Source organism: Solanum dulcamara, chromosome 10 (genome assembly GCF_947179165.1).
Source record: "Solanum dulcamara chromosome 10, daSolDulc1.2, whole genome shotgun sequence".
Classification (NCBI taxonomy): Eukaryota; Viridiplantae; Streptophyta; class Magnoliopsida; order Solanales; family Solanaceae; genus Solanum; species Solanum dulcamara.
This window is the reverse complement of record NC_077246.1, coordinates 69055463-69081336: the sequence shown is the minus strand read 5'-3', so window position 1 is coordinate 69081336 and position 25874 is coordinate 69055463. Positions and strand designations below refer to the sequence as shown.

Here is a 25874-nt window from a genome sequence, read left to right as displayed (position 1 = left end):
TAGATTTGGCTATACTTTAAAGGAGTTTTTACATAAAAAAAATATGGGTCAATTACTTAAATAATATATTCTATAGCATTAATTATGAGCTTTAATACATTTTTCACCTTTACTGAAAATGACAGTACTTTTCTTATCCTAAATAGTAAAAAAAGTATCTTTTTTTCTTCCTATCTCTCTCCTTATTTTTTTCTTACTCTTTCTTTCTGTCTCTCTCTCTCTCTCCGTCTTCTCTCTTTTTTTTCTTCCATTTTATGTTTCTCTCTCTCTTTCTCTTTTTCCCTTTTTTAAAAGTAATAATTAATTATTTTAATTTAAAACTTAATTTTGGATTGGATATTACAAAAATAATGCTTTTACTATTTTTTATATTATATAATTTTTTAAAATGTAAAATACATACGTAATGTATTTCTAACACAATAAAAGAAATAAATATAAATGATAAATGTAATACATTTTGAATTCAATATATTATATATATTATAGGCATGTTTCAATGCACGTGATGAATATATAACTAAAATATTTTTAATACAAATGTATTATAAGTATTATGTGTGAATTTCAAATATTCTAGTACTATTCAAATTAATTTGTGTGTTAGAAATATATTATATTTATTGAAATAACAACAATTGAATTCATAACAATGTATAGTATTAAGTTCTAATTTTAGTACATTTCAAATTAAATATATTATACATATTATAGAGATGTTTCAATGCAAGTGGTGAATATATAACTAAAATATTTTTAATACAATAATATATTCCGTTAATAAGAGAAAAGGAATAAAAAATAATTATAATAAATTTTGAATTTAATATATTATATGCATGTTTTAATGCACGTGGTGAATATATAACTAAAATATTTTTAATACAATAATATATTTTAGTGCCATTGATAAGAGAAAAAATAAACAATAATTATAATACATTTTGAAATCAATGTATGATACATATTATAGAAATCTTTCAATGAATGTGGTGAATATATAATTAAAATATTTTTAATACAAATATATCATAGATATTATATGTGAATTTCATAATTTTTGGTACTATTTAAATTAGTATTAAATTAAGATAATTAATTATTATTTTAAAAAAAAAGAGAGAAAGAGAAATAGAAAAATAGATAAAAAGTAAAAGGAGAGAAAAGGCATGAAAAAAGGAAGAAAAAGAACGGAGTCACACAGAAAGAGGAGAAAGAGAGAGAGAGAGAGAGGGGTTGTTGTAAACATTAAAATTATATTGGATTTAAATCCGTAAATTAATTTGGACTATATTAAATTCAAGAAAATAGCCCAAATGAGGTGGCAATCCAAGTCAAATAAATGATCCACTAAAAGCACATCATGTGTCAAAGTTATGTGGCAATCCAAATCAAATTAAATGAGCCACTAAAATCACACCACGTGTCAAAGTTATATGGCAATCCAAATCAAATTAAATAAGCCATTAGAATCATGTCATTTGCCAAAATTATATGACAATATAAGTCAAATTAAATAAGCCACTAAAATCATGCCACGTATCAAAGTTATGTGGCAATCTAAGTCAAATTAAATGAGCCACTAGAATAATGTCACGTGTATATGTGACATATTCTCACCAATGAAATTAAAGCTCTTCATCAAAGAAATTTGATTGATTAGTTAAAACCAACCAATCAAATCACACTCTCATACCACTCGCAACAACTATAAATAGGGGTCCTCATTATTCTCAGAGGGGGTCGAAAAAGAACAAGAAGCAAGAAGGGAGCTCGTGGATCACACATCGTAAATTCTCTACAAAGTTACAAAGTTCAAGTAATCAAATTCAAGTTCAAGATCAAGAACGAAGGAAAATATCAAGAAGTTCAAGATCAAGTTACTTGATCATACTTATTATTCTTCATAACCATACACGTGTTCGTGATGAATAATTCAAATCCAAATTTAAAGACGAAGATTCAAGATTAAGCTATTCAAGCCCTTGACTCTAAATCAAATTCAAGTTCAACATATTCCATATTATTTAAAAAATCAGAGGATTATTGTTATATTCAGTATTTTTGCTTCTTGGATTATTCGTGAGCTAACAGATATAAATTTAAGGACTTTTAATTTTGAATTTTAAAATGACAGATTTGTTGTAAATGACAAGTTATATGTATAATTTATGTGAAGTAAAATACATCTCAAGAAGTACCCTTGAGCCAAATCAAAATAGAAGCCATCAAATATTTTTTTTCTTAAAGTCATGTTTCGGGTAAGATGACTTCGGGAGGCCATAACCCCTTTATAATTTAGTAATTTGGGAAAACCCTCGAAATGAAAGTTGTAGAAAATTTAAATATCTTTCCAACCATAGGTTGTGGGTATGGAGATGACATTGAAATAAGGAGATATGCATGTTTTAAGACAGAGGGGTCAAGCTGGATAGTAGATTCGGCCCAACCCGATTCTAACTCGGGTCAGGCCCAATAACCACATCATTAAGGGATTTTTTTAAAGCTTCTATCTTCATCCTCAAATAAGAAAACATTCAGAAAATTCCATAGAGAGAGAGGAAGTTCTTGAGAGAAATACCAAATCCGACCAAAATTCGAGTTTCGAAATCTAAAGCTCATGAAAAGAAAATTATTGTACGTCGCGTTGGCTTCAATTTGAGCTAGATATTAGCCAATAAAGAGAAGATTTAATGTGTTTGATGCACACTTGAGGTAATATTAAAGTTCTTTTTTCATTGTTAATCAGTTTAGTTCGAGTTTTAACGGATTAGAATGGAGAAAATAGCGTTATAAACTAGTTTGGTGATTTGTTGAGATTTAGGGGTTAAAGGGTTGTTTTAGTAGCTTAAATGGATGTAATTAGCTTAGTGATGATGTATAATAATGATTGATATTGTTTTGATGTTGTTGATAAGTTGTTGTTCTTGAATTTGGAGGAAAAAGGTGTATGAAGATTTTGAGTGTTCAAATTCATTTTTGGGATTGTGTAGTTGGTAGTAATTATGGAATATCTCACTGTGTAGACCTTTGATTTTAGATATTAAACATGTTTTGGAAACCTAATACACGTACCTACAACTTTTAGTTTTATGTTGTAGTCTATATCTGCTATTATTATGTCAAAAAAGGGGATGAATCATGAGATAAATTTTGTCCAGATTCTGGATTGAAAAATCCCTCATGTATAACTGTTAGTGTTTTGATGATATCTCTTTGTACAAAATGAGTTTTGAATTGATTTCTTTTGGGTTACAAACTTAAAACATATATCTAAAAGTTTCATGAAGGTCATTAAGTCCAGTTTTGCCGTTTTTCAATTTAAAAATTTAGATATAACGTGAGGTACTCGATTTTCCGAACTTACTGTTTTAGGTAACATAATTCGGGTGGCAACATTCTAGGCTTATTGTCAATAATAAATTTTGTTTTATGTCAATATTTTGGATTGTTGATATTACTTAATGATTATATGGCTGATTTGAAAGTGGAAAAAGTGAGCTGTATAGGGGAGGTGCTGCCCAATTTTTTTTAGAAATAACCTACTAATGGTAGAGTACATTTTATTCTTGTGCATAGCTTAATCATAGTGCTTAACGTTTTAATATAGGTTGAAAAAATATTGGGCAACATATTCGTGTAAACGCTAAAGGTATGTAATGTTAACCTTTCTTTCTTTTGGCATGATCTTATGAAATAAATGGACGACGAATGTATAAAATTTCAACGAAGCTCTTATTCTTAGATATACTAGGATGACGAATGTTCTCAATTTTCAAAATTTATATCGATATGTCTTGATTCATATGTATGATTTCAGCCATCCAAGTTGGTATAAGTCGTATTTTAGTATAAATCATACTTCTGTATAATTCATATTTGAAATAATTTATAAGGTCAATCGGAGGTTACTTGAAATAAATATTGTCTTGATTTTCAAATGATGGTTCATTTGAATTATTCTATTGAGTCTCAAATGATGATTTAAATGCATATGGTTACTCACTACTCTACTCATGCATGTCTTAATATATCTTTCACCGAGTCCCGAGCCGGGTATGTATTCGTGCACAGTTTCACTGCATTATTCACCGAGTCCCTCACTAGAGGGCCGGGTACGGTGTATATATATATATATATATATATATATATAATAATATGATATGATGACATGATGATATGATGATGGCGCCGAGTCCATATTGGGCCGGATATGATATATGATATGATCATGCATGATTTTATTTCATAAGGCGCAGGTACAGTGATTTCTTGATTATCGGTATTATACTTGTCTCCTGATTGCCTCTTTCAAATGTGATCTCCTTTACGGTATTTTATACTTTATATACTCAGTACATATGTCGTACTGACCCCTTCTCTTCGGGGGGCTGCGTTTCATGCCCATAGATACAGATACTCATTTCGGGAATCCGCCAACTTAGGATTTCCATCCAGCTATTTTGAAAGTGGTCCATTGTTCCGGAGCATTGACATTTGATATCAACCTTTTGATGTATATATTTATTTATCTAGGGGTACGGCGGGGCCTTGTCCCGTCATATGTTATTATTGATATTCTTAGAGGTCTGTAGGCATATATGTGGTGGTATATAGATGTTATCCAGTTGTACTAGTATGACATATATTTTGAAACATTCCTATTCATAGTGGTAGCCTAGTCGGCTTGTGTATATACATATATATTTTGAAATATGATCTGTAGAGGTAGCCTTGTCCGCTTACGTACCACATTACCTTTGATGTTATAACTCTTCCGAAGACATGTCGCATAAATATATAAATATGGGACAGTTTTGATATGACATCCTATTTCCTTAAGTCCCATATCATGTTTAGTTGTGAATTGGTTATAGACAACAGATATGTGTACGGGTGTTCAGTCCGGACACCAGTCACGGCCTACGGGGTTGGATCGTGACAATTATCATAGAGTTTGTAACACGCACTACATTTTGAAATTAAATATTACTATTTGTTACTCCAATTTTCCAATCTTATTTATTTATTTTTTTCGGCTCGAGAATTTATTGTTTACATGTGTAATTGATAATTTTAGTTATTAATGAAGAGAAATATGCTATAGACCGTAATAAAAAAAATGTATCCTAAAAAAAGATAATTATTAATCTAAAAGAGTTCATTTATGTAAAAAATTCAAAACATATTTTTAGGTTTATTTTTACCTTTTTAGGATATTTTTCTTTTATTACTATCCATAACATAATTACTTTGAATATTTAAAATTATCCTACTACTCTTCTCATTTCTCTATTTCTCCTTCTTTGTCCAGCTTTTTTTCTTTTATCTAATCTCGTTGGAGATGGAGCTCGGGGTTGTTTGTTGTTTTGTTCGCAGGAGAAGCTACTTTCAACGAGGCTAGATAGAGGAGAAGAGGCTGGACCAAAAATTACGAGCTCCCCAGAGCTCTATGAAAATCAATGATGGTCATGCCCTGTTCCTCATTTCTTTTTATGTTTTTTTATTTTCATGTTAGAACTCCATTGGCGTTTATATTTGATCAAAAAAAATTTCTTCGATGATGATTCATCTTCAATGAAGCCAATGAGAGACAATGTGTGATATGAATTAGTGTGGCGTTATTTGTCTGTCACTTTGACGTATGTATTTGTCAAAGAAGACAAGGAAGACATGAAGATGTGGTGTACGGTATAGGTAGTAGCGAGTGCACAAAAGAAATTGAGAAAAAAAAGCTTGGTGGTTGCTTTATGCGTGGGTGAATTGCGTGGTGATTATTTTTTAGTTGGTTGGAGCTACTGGTAGTCCGACGATGGTCTGGTGGTGGTGTCATTCACTGGAGAAAAAGTGGTGAAACTTTGAAAAATTGTATTATAGTTGTATTAAAACTGTACTAAATATAAATGATAGTTGTAATAAAATTTGAATTCAATATGATACATTGTTATGAATTCGATTATTGTTAATCCAATAGATATAATACATTTCTAACAAGGTAAATTAATTAAGTACTATTGAAATATTTGAAATTTACACATAATACTTATAATACATTTATATTAAAAATATTTTAGTTATGTATTCTCTACATTCATTGAAACATACATATAATATGTATAATATATTGAATTCAAATTTTTTTCTCTTATTAACGGTGTTAAAATATATTATTGTATAAAAAATATTTTAATTATATATTCACCACGTGCATTGAAACAATTCAAAATGTATTACAATTATTATTTATATTTATTTCTTTTATTAATGATGTCAAAAAATATTTTACTTGAATTTCAAACATTCAGGCACTATTTAAATTAATTAATATATTAATATATTAAAATTTTGTTAGAAATACATTATATATGTATTCATATAATACAAATTTAACACATAAATGATTTTGTGGTGGAGGTTAGAGCTGTTGGAGAATTTATTGGGATAAGAGAAAGAATTGCAGAAATTAATAAAAGAGATATTGCACAAATTAATGGAAGAGAGAGAAATAAAAAAAAGTGTATTCATTCTTTTTAGGGTAAAACAAAAGAGTAAAACTTGTACTAAAATTCATAATTAATATTATATAATATATTATTTCAGTAATTGAGCATACTTCAAATATGTTAGGCCCATTTACTTAGCTAATATAGTATATAACATTAATTATGAATTTTAGTACATGTTTCACATTTACCAAAAATAACAATATTTTTCTTATCCGAAATAGCAAAAAAATAAAGAATATTTTTTTCTTTTTCTCTTCCCTATTTTTCTTATATAAATAAAGTTTTCTCTCTCTTCCATTTTTCCATTTCTTTTCTCTCTCTACTTCTTTTCTTCTATTTATGTCCCTTTTCCTCCTTTTTTTGGTTTATGTTTTTTTCTTTCTCTTTCTCCCCTTTTTAGAAATAATAATTAATTATTTAATTTAAAATTTAATTTTGATTTGAATATTATAGAAATGATGCTTTTACTATTTTTTAAATTAAATATTTTTTTAAAATTCATATATAATGCAGTTATAACTCAATAAAAATAAATAAATATAAACGATAAGTATAATACATTTTGAATTGAATATATTATACATATTATAGACATATTTCAATGCACGTGGTGAATATATAACTAAAACATTTTTAACACAAATGTATTATAAGTATTATGTGTAAATTTCAAACATTCTAATACTATTCAAATTAATTTACGCTGTTAAAAATGTATTATATTTGTTGAAATAACAACGATTGAATTCATAACAATGTATAATATTGAATTCTAATTGTAATAAATTTTGAATTCAATATATTATACTTATTTTTTTTTACGGGAACAGACCCTACACGAGGCTCCCACCTTTCGTGCGCGGCCAGGGGTTTAGCCGCCCACCCCCAAGCTGTATTATACAATTATACAATTATACAATTATTCTTCTCTATTCATAGGTGTAGTAGTGCATTACGATCTCTTGCGCTTTGACTTCTGATTTCTGTTATTTCTGCTATTATTTATTACTTTCTATGCTTTGATTACTCAACTTTACCTGTGACGCTTTCATTATTTATTTAATCGTTATTTGTTATTAGTCTTTATTTATTTGTTATCTATTCGTTATTTGTTTGTTGTTTTTCTCATAAAGCTTTTAATTTTCTATTCTTATCTAACATTTTTTATGCATTTATGCTTTTACTGAGCCGAGGGTCTCCAGGAAACAGCCGTCCTACCTTGGTAGGAGTAAGGTCTGCGTACATTCTACCCTCCCCAGACCCCATGGTGTGGGATTTCACTGGGTTGTTGTTGTTGTTGTTGTTGTATACTTATTATAGAGATGTTTCAATGCACGTGGTGAATATATAATTAAAATATTTTTAATACAATAATATATTCCTTTAATAAGAGAAAAAGAATAAAAAATAATTATAATAGATTTTGAATTCAATATATTATAAACATGTTTCAATGCACGTGGTGAATATATAACAAAATTATTTTAATACAATAATATATTTCGTTAATAAAAGAAAAAAGAAAAAATATTATAATAGATTTTGAATTCAATATATTATAGGCACATGGTAAATATATAACTAAAATATTTATAATACAATAATATATTTTAGCAATATTAATAAGAGAAAAAAATAAACAATAGTTAAAATATATTTGAAATCAATTTATGATACATATTAATGCATCTTTGAAATGTTTCCAACGTCCCCCTTATGCAACTACGGGAATTTCTTCTGGTTCGCTACTATCTTTTCAATAAATGCGGTGAATATATAATTAAAATATTTTTAATACAAATATATTATAAGTATTATATGCGAATTTCAAACACTTCGGTACTATTTAAATTAGTTTTAAATTAGGACAATTAATTATTATTTAAAAAAAAAGAGAGAAAGAAAAAGAGAAAGAGAAAAATAAATAGAAAAAAAAAGAAAGAAGAAGCCGCACAAAGGGGAGGGAGAGGGAGAGAGAAAGAGAGAGAGGGAGAGAGAGGAGGTTAATGGGGTGATTTTTGTAATTAATTAAAATAAGTATGTTATAAATCGTAATTAAAAACTACCTAAAAAAGATAATTATTAAAACACTTATATAATACATTTATATTGCATGTATAATTCACTTTTAATACATAATATATATATATATATATATATATATATATATCATAATATTGCTATATATAATAATAAATAAAAATATCATTAAAATTAATAATTATTTATTAAAAATATTTTTATAGTAATATTTTTAATTATTAATCTAAAAAAGTTCATTTATGTAAAAATTTCAATATGTTACTTACTAGGCTAAGATAGTATTGGGTTTGAATCCATATTAAGCCCAAAAAATCTACATCATTAATGTTGTACGACCTGCTAGAATACTTGTACTTTAGTTTGCTTACTTTGATACATACCATAAAATGGCTAAGGCATAATTCCAGCCATGGCGCTTGTTCTTTCAATTTCAACTTCAACAGCAGCAGCAGCAGCAGCTTCCTCTTCTCATTTATCTTTGAATTCCATCTTTCAAACAAAGAATTTCTTGGTACCCCATCTTCAATTTTCAGGTATTCCAGCTCCCCTTTCATATCTTTTAATAATCAAGATTGAATTAAGTAACAAGGGTAACAAACATAATGGACATTTTTTCTCTATTGAATTGATTAAACAGGTTTTACTAAAAAACCCCACAAGAAAAGATGTCAGCAAAAAATTCCTTACTTGGTTTTATCTGTAATAAAGGGTGTTCAATCAAGAACAAAAAGAAGTGATAGTAGTAGTAGTATTTCAAGAAAAGGTAGTAACTTTAAGCTTTTGTTGAGTGAAGGAAGGGATAATGATGAGAATTATGGATGTATATGTCCTGGTTGTGGAATCTTTATGCAGGATGAAGACCCAAATCATCCTGGTTATTACAAGAAAAAAAAGGTGGAAGAAAGTGTAGGGGATTTTGTGGATGACAAGGATGTTGTTGGTGAAGGTGGGTTTAATGAAGAAGAGGAGGAATTTGGGGATTACATTGAGGGGGAATTGGAAGAAAGTGAAATGGGGTCTGGGAGTGGAGATGGATTTGATGATTGGGATTCCGAGGAATGGGAATCGGAGTTGGAAGAAGACGAGGATGACTTGAGAGAGTTAGATGGTTTTTTGCCAGCAGGTTTAGGTTATGGTAACATTACAGAGGAGGTTCTTGAAAAAGGAAAGAAGAAAAGGGTCTCGAAATCGGAGAGGAAAAGGATGGCGAGGGAAGCGGCTAAGGGAGAGAAAGAGGAGGTCACAGTTTGTGCACGATGCCATTCGTTGAGGAACTATGGACAAGTGAAGAATGAGATGGCAGAAAACTTAATACCTGATTTTGATTTTGACCAGTTGATTACGAGTAGGTTGATGAAACCCACTGGGAAAGCTGATGCCACGGTTGTAGTTATGGTGGTTGATTGTGTTGATTTTGATGGATCTTTTCCGAAGAGAGCTGCTAAATCTTTGTTCAAGGCACTCGAACAAAGCAAGGATGGATTGAAACAAAGTAAGAAGTTGCCAAAGCTTGTTCTTGTTGCTACCAAGGTTGACCTTCTCCCTTCTCAAATTTCCCCTGCGCGTTTGGACAAATGGGTTCGACACCGTGCTAAAGCTAACGGAGCGCCGAAACTGAGTGGAGTTTACATGGTAAGTTCCCGTAAAGATTTAGGTATTAGAAATTTGCTGGGATTTATTAAAGAATTGGCTGGTCCTCGAGGAAATGTGTGGGTTATTGGGGCCCAAAATGCAGGGAAGTCGACATTAATAAATGCATTTGCTAAAAAAGGAGGAGTAAAAGCTACAAAGCTTACAGAAGCTCCTGTACCCGGAACTACTCTGGGAATCCTGAGAATTGGAGGAATATTGTCAGCCAAGGCAAAGATGTATGACACTCCGGGCCTCCTACATCCATATCTTATGTCCATGCGATTAAATAGGGAGGAACAGAAAATGGTTGAGATGCGAAAGGAGCTACAACCTCGAACTTATAGGATTAAGGCAAGCTAGTCTCTCTTATTTACTTTATCGTTCGTTTTACAGCCCATAATATGATCTATTTCTTGATGAACCACTTATTTGAACTTTACGATTAGTGACCATACATTAATAATTTGAACTTTATGAATACATACAAATATCTGTACAAGCATATTGCAGTTAATCCCGTGAGAACCATTCTTTGATTTGAAATTGGAATCTATGAAATGGGAAACTTAGCTCTGGTGCATAAATATGCAAATTTACCATTTGACTAACATTTATCAGCACTACTGCACATTCTGATTATACAAGTTTAGCAAATAAAATTTATTATTCATATGTTTTCTGGACTTGCTTGTACGTTGTAATTGGTGAATAATGCATATTCTCACACAATTTATGTAATTGTTATAGTCAAAGATTTTGACTGGTCTGTCAAAGAAAGGAATGCATTTTGGAAATTTTTCTTTGACCTGCAAAGGGCTGCTGTATTCGTTTTTTCCTTTTCCACCGGAGAACATCTTTTCCTCCTCTTCCTGAGTTTCTTACTTGTCTGCCGAGTTTTTTTATCTAGAAGAATGAGTCCATTGTAAAAAGTGTCAGTTCAGTATTTTGTTAGTGTTACCAATAGAAGGGGAGCTTTGATGTAACTGGTAAAGTTGCTTCCCTGTGACTAGAAGGTTACATGTTCGAGCCGTGGAAACAACCTCTTGCAGAAATGCAAGATAAGACTCCGTATAATAGATACTTGTGATCTAGCCCTTCCCCGGACCCCGTGCGAGGCGGGAGCTTAGTGAACTGGGCTGCGTTTTACCAATAGCATTGTTGTGTTTGATACTGTCCGACAAGGTTAATGTATTCTGTGCTTCTTAACTCCAAGGTTAGTGCCTCTTGGGTCTTGAAAGAAACGTGTAAAACAACATAGAAGTTTTCCTTAGGAATCTGGTTCCACCACCGGAATTGCCCGGAGATGATAAAGGAGAGAGTAGATTGAAGTTTCCTCTTAACTGAAGGTTTACTTCGTAGAATCCTGTGATGCGGTGCCTCTAACTTGAAATTTGTACCCTTTTTCTTTCTTTCCTGATATGCCCATTTTGGAAATAGTTGTTAGTACATACATACTCTTTCTACATGAAGTTCTGGTGCGACACCTGAAGATAGATTCTTGCTCCAGAAATAGGTTCAGGCCCTTTGTTTGATAGGTAATATTGATGAAGCTACTGTAGGGTCTATGAATTTAGAAATGGAGAGCAATTTGACGAAATGACCTTAACTCCTTGCAAACTGGCCCCTAATCAAATTGTTTAAGATTCAGATAGCTCCTTTTATTCATCCCTCAGTCTTTAGCTGCTCTTTTAGTTTTATATTGCAGTCAAAGATATATATGACTGCAACAAACTGTTTTGCTTGAGATCAAAAAGACTTTTCTACTTTAAAATGTATTTTTCGTGATTTGTTTTTGCAGCACGGGCAGACTGTACATATTGGGGGCTTAGTTAGATTGGATCTAGTTCATGCCTCAGTGGAAACAATCTACGTCACTGTCTGGGCATCACCAAGTGTGTCTCTTCATCTAGGGAAGACAGAAAATGCCGATGAGCTCAAGAACAATCATGCTGGAGTAAGATTGCAGGTAATACTTCAATTCTTGCAGTATTTCTGATTCAATAATATTTCCTACTTTATTGCCAATTCCACTCGAACTGTATCAATATGTTTTTGGTTGAAGATTAATGTATAGATTTGAGAGAAGTACAATGAAAGGAGAGGGTATTCTTTGCTAAAGAGAAGCCGTAGTTGCAAAAATAAGTTAACAACTAAGAACATGTTGCAAGTTAGCCTGATTGCGGATGTCATAGCGCCGTATGTGTGAATAAATCCTCTACCCTTGATCGGCCAAGAACCAAAGAAAGGCTATTTTCCTAAGATGTTATTAATGGACATCTTTTATATGATATTCATCCATTTCTTTGCAGACATATATGCCAAATTATTGATAATAAGCAGCTCTCACCAAGCTTGCTTCTATCTGTTTGCTGAATCACCATTGTTTTGTATGGGTATCTATAAAGGCAAAAGAAAAAAAAAAGCTTTGCCATATGAGGGTTAATGCATCATTCGTTTGAGGGGATGTTAGAAATAACTCAATAAGTCCTGGTTAAAAGTTGACATAGCTGAAATGAAGAAAGTAAGCTAAAATCTGTCATACCGAGCTAAATTTGAGTAGAGAGTCTTCAATTCTCTTCTTGGGACAGTAGAAGTTCTTCAGTTATAGTTGAATGATAGGTTCCGAAGCCCACCGGCTTACCTAAAGTTAAAGTAAGATGAATCACTTAATCTATGGTAGAAGAAGAAGGTAATGTAGTTTGATAAAATTGGACTCAAACAATTGCTTTTACTAGCAATCCTCTTTGTGCTACTAATTGTTTACTTGGGAACATCTGAAACTCGAAAAGAATTGGACATTTTCTCAGCTTGCTAATTCTTCAAATGAACGATGGCATTTAAAGTACGTGGATCAAACCATGCAATTTTTGGGTTGATTTTTGACTTTGATTCTTTGATTTTCTTTGAGAATGAATTTCATATATTTTAAAGGAAAAAGGCGTTTCAAAAAAAAAAAGGCATTAAAACACCCCCAAGCTTGTTCAGCATTGTCAGTTACACACTTATTTTCCTCTCTCTCTAAATCAACAATAAACACAAGGGTGTGAGTCTCCAAACATCCTCCTATCTCCCTATTTTGATCCTTCTGTCTCTGCAATTTGTTTATTTCCACATTGGTAGGATCTTTGATACAGTTCTACCCATTTGTAGGGATGTGATTCGCCAAGTTGGGACTAATCTTTCCACCTTCAGCTCACCTTAGCATGCTTTATATCCTGAGCTTAAATAAAGAACATGGTTAGTGGGGATTCATTGTAACGACCTAGCCCGTGTTACTAAAAATATCTGCGTTAAAGATATACAAATCCCATTCTTCATAAGACTAGGATCAATGTTTTGGTATACGAGTGCATTAGTTGTGAATTAAGGTCATACAATGCCGCGAGTGCATTAGTTGTGAATTAAGGTCATACAATGCCCCTAGCACAAAGTTAAGTTAAAAGTATTTTTTTGATTTAGTTTCGGACTTGAGTTTAAATTAGAGTCAACTTCAAACGACCATAACTCTCAGTCTATAATGAATTAGGTGGCCCATGACCTATTAAATTAAAGGTCTATGAGTCTTTTTTTCAACGCCACCGAGTTTGTCTCATTTGAAATTTGGGGTAAAAAGTTATACCCATTTTACTGAGCACTGTCGGTGCTGAGTTGCCAGAGCGGGATTTGGCCGCCAGACGTTATAAATGACGTATTTTTATTATCTCATTCTTCTCTAAAGTGCCAAAATAGACGAGGGTTACCCTAGAAACCTTCAAGAAGCTGTTCTAGGCTTGGAGAGAAGGGAAGAAGAGATTCCTAGTGCAAAGAAGGCTACAACCCACAGATTTCAAGCTCGTCTCCATAGTTTCTCCCTCTTAAAGTCAGAGATCGTGCTATAATCCTTCTACAATTGTTTGGCGCCAGGTAGGCTAGGTTTTCTCAATTTGGTAGTTATAAATTCATTCCATCGCTTAATGTAATGTAGATTGACGGGAGATTTCATGCTTAGGCCTTCTAGCACGGGTCTGGATGGTTAAATGGTTGTCAATTGTTGTTAGAGTGGGAATGTATACTATGGGTCATGATTATTATGTTACTAGTGATAGAGGTCCAATCTTAAATGTTAACCTTAGTGAAATGTTTAGAAGGCGAGTGACTCTTGTGAGATTAAGTGTAGACAATACTGGGTCATAACGTAATCCTGAGACTTGGGATTATGTGCTATTGATGAATGACTTAGTGTTGGTAGATTTCTTGCCATGAACCTATTTGGTTGCCTGTGACTGTAGGTTATGATTTAGTCTATATCATAGAGACTCTTAATAGTGATTGAGTAATGTTGTGATGTTTACCATGCATTTAATTGTTGTGGTTAAGTGATTGATATGTTGTTGTGATTGGTCTACAATTCCAAGACCGTGAAATCTATAATCTTGAACTTGCTTTACTAAAAGTGATGCCTTGAATAAAGAAGGCTTTATGAAATATTGTTAATGAAGGGAAAGATAGAATGAAATCAATGAAATGACTATTTGTGAACAATTGCATGCAATGAACTTGTTACTTAATTGTGTAAGTATGTGAACTATTCGTTGTGGACTGTGATTGTGATATTGGATCGGGTGTCACGTTCCAACACATATATTGGATCGGGTATCACGTTCCGACATATATATAGTTTGGGTATGGGTTCCATGAGAGAACCATTGTGTGACTATCATCTATGAATTGATCTTGACTATATGGGTGATGATAGAGAAATTGATTCGAATATAATTGAGCATGCCCATCCTGTGTAATAATTGATATGAAAGGACCAAAGGTCCAAGTGTTACCATATTGACTGTTGTATTTGTGATTTACTCTGTGAAACTGTATATTGCTCCTGAAATAGTAAATTGATAATGTGTTCTTGTATATGCCTTTTCGGATTATGTTACGAGAGTTAGATGCATCCGCATCATAGGTATGAGGTCGTGGATAAACAAGTGTAAAGCAGTCGTTGTGTTGTTAAGTGAGATTAGTGACTTAAAGTTAGGTATTGCTGATGTCCTGTGGGCACATGTGTAAAATGGGGGAGTTGGAGAGAATTCAGAGATTCTGTCTCCGGGCAGGCCGCTTTGGCGGGATTGTGGTGAGGCCGCCAGAGCGGAATAGGTACCCCCATGGCGGATCAGTACGATTATGAGAGGAGCCTTAGTCCACCTAAATATTTTTCTTTTTCAAGTGAGATGTTAATTATTCTAGGGCAAGATATTGGTGTGAAAGCTAAAGATAGTAGACTGGTTAGACAAAGTTAATAGTGACCCGTAGTTCGGAAACTCCTCTATGTGATAAAAGGGTTAGACTTTAATATTATTTAGAGTTGGCAGCGGACCAATTAGAAGGGATGAGAGTTAAGCTTGAACAACTTAATGAGGTTATGAGAATGATAAAAGTTTGTGCATAAAGGTTTGGCGAGTGTATTTCCTGAAGAACATGCTTTCTTCTTGTTGATTTCTTTATATTATGCGGTGGGTATCGGGTTGACCGATGATGCCTATCAGTACGCGTTGTTTGTACTGATACTACTCTTGCTATGCCACTTGATATAGTCTGGTTACAGGGTCAATGATGTTTCTTAGGTGAAGACGAAGTTGATTCTCCAACAACTTCTACTCTTCCTTCCTTATGGTTGGAGCTGTGTCATTACTCTATTTATACTCTGTATCATTAGAAGTTCTTGTACATGTTTAGACTAGTATCCTTGGGGTGTTATAATATTTTTTGTAATAAACCTTAAAGTTTTGATAATTCAATTATGGTATATTCCTGACTTTTAGGGCTATTGTTGGTATTTTGTTAAACTTTTGGGGATTAACGATTTTCCTACTTAGGTGTTAGAGTAGGTGCCCGCACGGCCGGTGCGTTGGGTCGTGACATTCATATAGCTAACTCCAACTTATTTGGGACTCAAGCTCTTTGGGGAAACTGCCTATTGATTTGAATTTTCCTCTCCAGCTGAAGGTAGAACCAGCCTGGGACCTGAAGGAAGGAGTAATCCCGCGACCTATACCTCTCTCTAGAGCAGAGCAGTTGATTCTCACTCGCTTAGGAGGAAGAGGGGGAGCTCTTGACTCTAAGCTAGTTGAAGAAGCACGGTCGGTCGTTCAACTTGTTTTTGTTTTAGTATCTTGTTCTTTCAGGGGACATATAACAGTAAGCTATGTTGAACGACTGATCAACAACAATAAGAACAACAACATACCCAGTGAAATCTCACAAGTGGGGTCTAGGAAGGTTAGGATGTACGTAAACCTTACCACTACCTCATGGAGATAGAGATGCTGTTTTCGAAAGACCCTCGACTTAAAAGTCACAGTCCCATGTAAAATAGAAAAACAATATATATAGCATAATGACACAAAAAACGAAAAGTTATGCAAGTATTACATGACAAGAACAATAACAAGAACAATAACAATAGCAAAGTAATGTGATAATGTAATAGTCAAAGGCAATAACAACACAACTATAAAGGCATGCCTAGACGTACGATCACCCTAAACTGGCACACGACCACATACCATTCTATTCCTGCTAGTCTTCTACCCTAGTCCGTGGCCTCCACTCTTTTCTATCTACGGTCATGTCCTTGGTGATATGGAGTAGCGCCATCTTGTCTAATCACCTCTCTCCAATACTTTTTCGGTCTACCCCTGCCCTTCCGCAAACCCCCAAACTCCAACTGCTCACACCTCCTAACTGGGGCGTCGACACCCCTCCTCTGCATATGTCCAAACCATCTCAGTCTCACTTCTCTCATCTTGTCTGCCACAGATGCCACTCCACCTTTTGCTGAATAACCTCATTTCAGATCTTATCATTCCTAGTGTGTCTACACATCCATCTCAGCATCTTCATCTCCGCCACATGCATCTTTTGAACATGAGATGTTGAACGACTGATCGCGCTTCAGTTAAGCAAAAAATACTAAATTGAATGTTGATCTAAAGTCTAGAGCATGTAATGGAGTCTTTTTTTCTTGGGCTTTGTGGCCCAAATGGATCACAACATGATTGCAGGGTTTTGTTCTCTCTGTGTATGTTTTCCAAGTTAATATCCAAAGGGAAATTTGCTCCAGGAAGCTTATCAACTTGCATTGTTAAGTATATTTAACGAGTTGTGTTAGTTCTGCTCCTATCTTTCACCATTCAAATTTTTAGACGCTATATAATATTTGCATACCATCACTGCCTCTAAGATGTTTCAATTTACTCAAGCATAAAGGAAAACAGTTGTAAAGAGCACAGAACTACTCTAATTGTTCTGTATTTTTTTTTCAGCCTCCCATTTCAATGGAGCGAGTTTCTGAAATGGGACAATGGCAAAAGAGGGAAGTAAAAGCACGTGGAACGAGCTGGGATGTCAAGAGCATGGATGTTGCAATTGCTGGCTTAGGATGGTTCTCCCTGGGTTTGAAAGGCGAAGCAGATTTAGCGTTGTGGACATATGATGGCATTCAGATCACATTGACGGAACCGTTGGTACTTGATCGTGCAGCCTCTATCGAAAGACCTGGATTTTGGCTACCAAAGGCAATATCAGAGGCCATCGCTAACTCATCGAAGCTTGAAGGTCAAGAAGCAATGGAAAATAATCCATAAGAGGAGACAATGCAACTTTCATAAGTATCCGACTGAAAGAGGTAGCTGAGTCAATTTTGCTTGTGAACATTTCTAGTGTACGACGACTTAAAATAGGCAGGTTGGATCGAATATGAGCGGATTGAAAACAGGTTAGACAAAAATGGAAAAGAAATCCCATATGAAGGAGGCGATGTGCTATTATAGACAATTTCTTCTTGTTTTCATTTTTCTCTTGTAGCACTGTTGAAGCAATGCTGTTAACATATTTAGTTTTCTCTTCACCCTGTCTTTGGTGTCGCCGGTTATAAACTCATTTTTAATTGAGCCAAGGGTCAAAAATATATCTAAAGTATCTCGGATTTTTGAGTTTTCATGCCTGAACTATCAGACGTGAATTTCTTACATAAACTCATTAAATGCTTGTCGAAATATACCTTAACTATTAGTTGTTCACTTTTCCTACCTGAGCGATGGTGATATTTCAGGTAGGAAAAGTTAATCGTAATTGAGGTGTGTTTTGATAAACATTTGGTGATAGTTCAGGTAAGAAAACCAAGGTGTATTTCGATAAACATTTGGTGATAGTTCAGGTAGGAAAAACAAACACCTGATAGATTGATAGATTGGATAGGAAACTCAAAAAATCATTGTACTTTTAGTTGTGTTTTTAACCCCCAGTTTTTGAAATTGACAGGTTGGACGAATACTTAAAAAAGTTATACATTTTGCGAGCACTATATATACTCGACAGAGTCGAAGTCAGAATTTGAAGCTTATGAGTTTGAGATTATAGTCTTTTTATGTTATTGAGTTTTTAATTAATATTTTTTCTGGTTCCACTTTGTTTAACTAAATTAGATATAGTGAAGAGTGCTGAATCTTCACATAAACTGGAAAATTCTTGCAACTTAAACAAGCATAAAAAATCACATCAATAACTCTTCATCCAAAAGTATTTGAAATTAGGTCTAATTAAGGATACTTTGACACATTATTCTTTATTAAATGAGAAGGGACAATAATTAAATACAAGCGCTTTAGAGGGCAAAATTAAGTATCATCCCGAAATTAAAATAATCCATGCAAAAACTTCTGTTTCAATTTTTACCCATAATATCATTATAAAAAGTTACTTAAAACACAATCTAAAAATAATTTACCAATTTATTCCATTAGGATTTCTATTTGGGGATTTCTACATATTATAAATATGCATGGTAGTTCATCAATTTCATTTATTCACCATTATCGTCTTCGTCCATCACATTATCGTCATCGTCCATCATTATTATCAACTATGTGCCATCGCCCACAATTATTATTATTATTATTGCTCGTCACTATTACTAAGCACCCTTTACAATTAATATCACTAACCACTATTACCACAACAATTACGACCCAAAATATATAATCATCGCATTATATATCGACAATCACCATCATTATTCACTGCTTTAGCTTGTTCACATGTAGCAATTATTTCTTCATATTCAACCTCAACTTCTTCAATTCCCCTAATTTTCTTTAGTGCAACTTTATCGCGGATGACTTTAGAGCCCGTTTGGATGAGCTTAAAAAAAATAACTTTTATGTATAAAGTGCTTTTAGAATTTTGAAATGCTGAAAGTTATTTTTATAAATAAGCAGTTGAGTGTTTGAATAAAAGTGCTTATGATGTGAATTTTAGGGTTAAAAGAATAAAAAAAGGTAATTTGAGAATTTAATTAAAATATAAAGGATATAAAAGTAATTTCCATGGTCAAAGAAAATGACTTTAAGCACTTTGGAAAAAAAGTTAGAAATTCTAACTTTTCATTTTTGACTGACTTTAAAAACTTTATGGCTTAAAGTCAGCATTAGACAAACACGTCCAAAAGCTAAAAAGGGGCTTTAAGTTGGTTTTGACCAACTTAAAGCCAATCCAAACAGGCTCTTAAGCATATAATTTTTTGTTTACTTCATCATATTCTCAACCAACAACCAATTTCCTTACTCTTTACCATTTGCTTCAACTCTATTGTAAAACACATATAATTATTACTTTTAGACTTTTGTAATGATTGTTGAAGATATTTTAATTTGTTTTTCCGCAAGTTATGTAATGATTGTTGAAGATACTTTAATTTCTAATTTTTGTCTAAAAAATGGTAGTAAAAATAATAATTCTTGTAAATACCCTAATATTGAAATGATATCTAATTTTTGTCCCTCGAACATAAATTGTGTCTTTAAATTGATGCTATGCAATCTAACTTGTATTACTGAGCTTGTATACACAGAGATTCAATCGAGATGTTAGGTTGCCATGCCACCCCAACCCATACACATAGATCCACCATTACGACCTGGAGCACAACTTTTATCTTGAACTTATGCTATGGGAATTTCTATATTTCTTATGTTTTAATTTCGAATAAAATATTCCTAGTATTCTAAAATAGTCCTTTTCTTTATTGTTAACTTCAACTTTATCATCTTTGTACAAAATAATTGTTACTTTGGACTTTTTTCCCATGTTCATCTGTCAGATATTTTAAGATTTAAATACTCAATTCCATAATAACAATATTCATCTCTTATCAAACTCATAATCTACTGCTTCCAATATTTAATTGCCATACATACTTTACGTTTTTTCTAAAAATATTAATGATATCCATCGTAATTCCAATATTAGATTCTATTTTTTTGATTAATATAATATTTAAATATATTGCTTCATTTTCTGTCACTATATGCTGTCATAAATCAGTAATTTAAAGAATAAACTATACGAAAGGTAGTGTACGGGGTAAAAATATTATAAAAAAATTAAGATAAACAATAAAATAAAATTACTAGATATTTAATATCACTAACAATTATTACCACAATAATCACGAATCATCATATTTAATCACCACATTAGATATCGATAATCGTCTCGATAATCAAGGACGAGGGAGATATTCCAAAAAAAATGTACCTTTCGTTTAGTAGGAAATTTTGCTGGGAAAATTCGGACTAACACAAGAATATATATAATCAAAATGATAAAATAAAATAGGAAATAATGACACAAAAAATTTACGTTAAAACCCTTTTAAATAAGAAAAAAATCATATATAGGAAGAAACTTTACACCATATAATTACAATTACAATACTCAAAATGACTACTATACACTAAAAAAAATAATACTTTTTTAATTTTCATTTTATTAAAAATATCGCTCACACTCTATTTTTCTTTACAAACTATTTTCTTATAGTCTATAATATATCTCATCATTCAAATTTTTTTTCTCCCTATTTGTGAATGGAATATTGTAAAATTAAGAGCTGAAAAACTTCTTTTATATAGCAACTCTCGCCTATCCTTTTTCACAAAAAAACGCGAAGAAACAGCCTTGCAATTTGCAAATTGCTAAGCATCAATTTTTAACTAAAGCAATTTCTCAGGCAGCCATATTTGACTTTGAAATGGGACTGGACCCACAAACTTTTCAAAAAGGCTTTAATACATCTTCGTCGTTTTTGATAACGGGACCTTTCATTTCCTCTTGCTTTGTCTAATCGTAATTCTTTTTCAATACTGCTGCTTCTGAGTGTTTATCTCTATCTCCCATTTTCCAACTTGTATTCCAATATACAACTCCTTCTCTTTTTTCAATCAAAAGTAGTATTCCTGAAGATGGCTGATGCCTTTGTGTCATTTGCAGTTCAAAAATTGGGTGATTTCCTCATACAGGAAGTTTCCCTGCGAACAAGTCTGAGAAATGAAGTTAAGTGGCTGAGAAATGAGCTACTCTTCATACAGTCATTCCTCAGAGATGCAGAACAAAAGCAAAGTAGAGATCAAAGAGTTCAACAATGGGTCTTTGAGATCAACTCTATTGCTAATGACGCTCTCGCTATACTCGAGACTTATAGCTTCGAGGTTAGTAAAGGTGACGATGCTAGATTTGCTAGTCGTCTCAAGGCTTGCACTTGCATCTGCAGGAAGGAGAAGAAATTCTACAATGTCGCCAAGGAGATCCAATCACTCAAGCAACGAATCATAGATATTTCTCGCAAACGAGAGACTTATGGTATAACAAATATCGATAATAATACAGGAGAAGGACCAAGTAATCGGACAAACAATCAGTCTGCAACACTGAGGAGAACTACCTCCTATGTGGATGACCAGGATAACATTTTTGTTGGATTTCAGGATGTTGTACAAACATTGCTAGCTGAAATTCTCAAAGCAGAGCCTCGTAGAAGCGTCATCTCCATTTATGGAATGGGCGGATTAGGCAAGACCACTCTTGCTAGAAACCTCTACACAAGTCCTAATATAGTCTCTTGCTTCCCTACACGCTCTTGGATATGTGTTTCTCAAGACTACAACACAATGGATCTTCTTAGGAATATCATAAAATCCATCGAAGGTCGCACCAAGGAAACTCTAGATTTGTTGGAAAGGATGACACAAGGAGATCTAGAAATTTACCTTCGTGATCTTTTAAAAGAAGGCAAATACCTTGTGGTGGTTGATGATGTATGGCAGAGAGAAGCATGGGAGAGTCTGAAAAGAGCATTCCCAGATAGCAAGAATGGCAGCAGAGTTATTATTACCACTCGCAAAGAGGATGTCGCTGAAAGAGCAGACGACAGAGGTTTTGTCCATAAACTTCGTTTCCTAAGCCAAGAAGAAAGTTGGGATCTCTTTTATAGGAAACTACTTGATGTTCGAGCAATGATTCCAGAAATGGAAAGGTTAGCTAAAGATATGGTGGAAAAGTGTGGAGGCTTACCTCTTGCAATTGCTGTATTGAGCGGATTACTTTCTCATAAAAGGGGGCTAGACGAATGGCAAAAGGTGAAAGATCACCTTTGGAAGAACATTATTGAAGATAAATATATTGAAATCTCCAACATACTATCATTAAGCTACAGCGATTTGTCAACTGCACTCAAGCAGTGTTTTCTCTACTTTGGTATTTTTCCAGAAGATCAAGAGGTCCGTGCTGAAGACATAATACGGCTGTGGATGGCCGAGGGTTTCATACTAAATGGAGAAGAAAGAATGGAGGATGTCGCTGAAGGCTTCTTGAATGAGTTGATAAGACGAAGCTTGGTTCAAGTTGCAGATACATTTTGGGAAAAAGTTGTTAAATGTAGGGTTCATGATTTACTTCGTGATCTTGCCATACAAAAGGCATTGGAGGTAAACTTCTTTGACATTTATGATCCAAGAAACCACTCCATCTCCTCTTTATGTATCAGACATGCCATTCATAGTCAAGGAAAAAGGTACCTCTCACTAGATCTTTCTAACTTGAAGTTGAGGTCAATTATGTTCTTCGATCCAGGTTTTCCTAACATGAGTCTTGTAAACTTCAGTAGTGTGTTCCAATATATATATGTGTTGTACTTGGATATTGAAGGTGATATTATGCCTGATGCCATAGGGAGTTTGTACCACCTCAAGTTCTTAAGTTTGAGAGGTATCCGTGGTGATCTTCCCTCTTCCATTGGCAACCTCAAGAATTTACAGACACTTATTGTCACTGGAAATGTACTTCCATTCAAACTACCCCCCGAGACAGCTGACCTAATAAATCTAAGACATTTAGGTGTTTGGTATTCAGAACCTCTGTTACGTATAAGCAAACTCACAAGTCTCCAAGTTCTAAAAGTGGTTTGTTGTGATCAGTGGAAAGATGTTGACCCTGTTGGTTTAGTCAATCTTCGAGAATTACGCATGTCTAAAATTACCAAATCTTACACCCTAAACAACATTAGTAGCTTGATAAACCTTACCACTCTTAAATTATTGTGTAAAGATAATGAAATATTCCCAGCCCTTGAATTTCTTATTTCTTGTCAAAAGCTCCAGAAATTGTGGTTAAAAGGTAGAATAGAGAAACTGCCTCTGTTTCCAAATTCCATCACAATGATGCTTCTTTGGGACTCAAAGCTCATGGAAGATCCGATGCCTATTTTGGGAATGCTGCCAAACCTAAGGAATCTCATTTTGGATAGAGCTTATGAAGGAAAAGAAATTACGTGCAGTGATAACAGCTTCAGTCAACTGGAGTCCCTTAGTCTTGATCATCTTGAGAACCTTGAAAGATGGCATTTAGCCACAAGTGCCATGCCTCATATTAAAGGTGTTGGTATCCAGGATTGTAGAAAGCTGAAGGAGATTCCAGAGAGAATGAAAGACGTGGGGAGATGTTGAGCAGATATTATAAATCAGGTTCATGAAGTTGTCTTGTCCAAGCATCAATCAACTTATTTCAACATTCAGTTTTTTTTTCAATGTTTCATTTCTTTTTGTTTTTGGCTTTGTTTTAGTGTGTGGAATTGGTTCGAAGAGTACTTTTCGGATTCAATGCAAAAATGATTTTTTGATGATTTAATTAATAGAAAATGATTCTTAAATTATGTGAAATCAATAAAAATGTTCTTAGTTGATAGTTTTATCTGAAAATGCCTTTGCTTTCAATAGTTGGTTCAAAAATTTAGAGTTTGAATTAACTTATCTACGTTATTGTTTCCCCTAGAGCTTGATAACAACATATATTACTAATCATATCATATGTTACTAAAAATGGGAAGATCCTAAGTGCAAAGTTGAATTACCATTTTACCCCTACACCAAATCAAAATATTTATAAAACATTTAATTAATTAATTAAATAGAAAATTTTAATAATCATCATAAAAAATAAAACAATAATCTTTTATATGTTAGTTTAACATTGAATTAGATAGGAAGATTGTTTTATCTTCCGTAGTTATTGTAAGCAACTAAAGTTGTGTAAAATTGTAGCCTTTTCATATTTCAATCCAATTTGTTTTGCAGTAAATGAGTCAATTATTTCAACATAAACATTTTCATCTCCTACTTTAATTTAAGCTAAGGAGTTTCATGTGTTGGGTAAACTTTTGGTTTTCCATGTCATCATCATTTCTCCATACATCTGTACCAATGTTAAAAAGATAATTGTTATCAAATCTTATTGCTTATTAATTATCTATTATTAAATTGCCAAACAAATTCTGATTATTAGTGAGCTTATATAAACGGATATAAAAAAAAGTCATACTCATAACCATCAACATCAGAAGAAACACAAGACGAAAGTTCAATTTACCAAGTAAGTTTATTCCTTTGTTAGTTAAAAACAAATTTGAAAGGTGCGAAGAAAAAGACAAGTTTTTGAAGCTACTAAAGGAACATGAAAAATAGAAAATAGTTGCTTCAACCAGAATTTTCAATTTCCTTTAGGAATTATAAGTTTTATCTGCATGTTTTTTCGTTTATATGCTACTTAAATACTTGTGTTATGAATTAACTAACTTGACAATTTTATAAAGGAAGAAGAACAAGAGAATATGTATATAGAAAGTATTAATAGAGAGAGTAGTAATATAAAGAGAGTAATAGTAATTCTTTCTTTTATGTGTTTGTGTGTTTTTACATTGAAGTTTAAAGCTATATTTATAGCCATATTTACAAGTGGAGGAAAATATTAATGGGCATTTTACCCACTTAAAAAGTAAATGGACTATCCACCATTTTAAGTGGACAACCATTTTACTTGGTTGATATTACTTGGTTGATAATACTCCCCCTTGGATGTCCACGAGAAATGTGCCTCGTTAAAACCTTATTAGGAAAAACCCAGTGGGAAAAAGCCTAATGAAAGAAAAAGAGTACACATATCTGATAATACGCCTTGAATGCTGCCTCATTAAAAACCTTATCAGGAAAACCCAGTGGGACAAAACCTTGACTAAGGGAAAAAGAGTACAGCGCGTATTTTGCTCCCCCTGATGAAAATATCACTTAATATCTCGAAGACGACGCATTCCAATTTTGTATCTCATTTTCTCAAAGGTTGATGTTGGCAATGCTTTGGTGAACATATCCGCCAAATTGTCACTTGAACGAATTTGTTGGACATCTATTTCACCCTTCTTTTGAAGATCATGAGTGAAAAAGAATTTTGGTGAAATATGTTTTGTTCTGTCTCCTTTGATGTATCCTCCCTTCAGTTGAGCTATACATGCAGCATTGTCTTCATACAATATTGTTGGAGCGTCTT

General features: G+C 33.0%; 2 protein-coding genes across 2 annotated transcripts; both read left to right on the top strand.

Annotated features, from left to right (window-relative positions):
• Positions 1-8936: 8936 nt before the first annotated feature.
• On the top strand, positions 8937-18069 carry LOC129870309 (GTP-binding protein BRASSINAZOLE INSENSITIVE PALE GREEN 2, chloroplastic). Its single transcript, XM_055945043.1, has 4 exons — positions 8937-9082; positions 9187-10532; positions 11980-12147; positions 17486-18069. The coding sequence occupies exons 1-4, from the start codon at positions 8959-8961 to the stop codon at positions 17804-17806; spliced, it is 1959 nt and encodes a 652-aa protein (XP_055801018.1). The 5' UTR covers positions 8937-8958; the 3' UTR covers positions 17807-18069.
• A 3305-nt stretch (positions 18070-21374) lies between these two features.
• On the top strand, positions 21375-24182 carry LOC129870375 (disease resistance protein RPP13-like). Its single transcript, XM_055945137.1, has one exon. It carries the CDS (start codon positions 21464-21466, stop codon positions 23999-24001), a length of 2538 nt encoding a protein of 845 aa, XP_055801112.1. The 5' UTR covers positions 21375-21463; the 3' UTR covers positions 24002-24182.
• The last annotated feature ends 1692 nt before the right edge of the window (positions 24183-25874 follow it).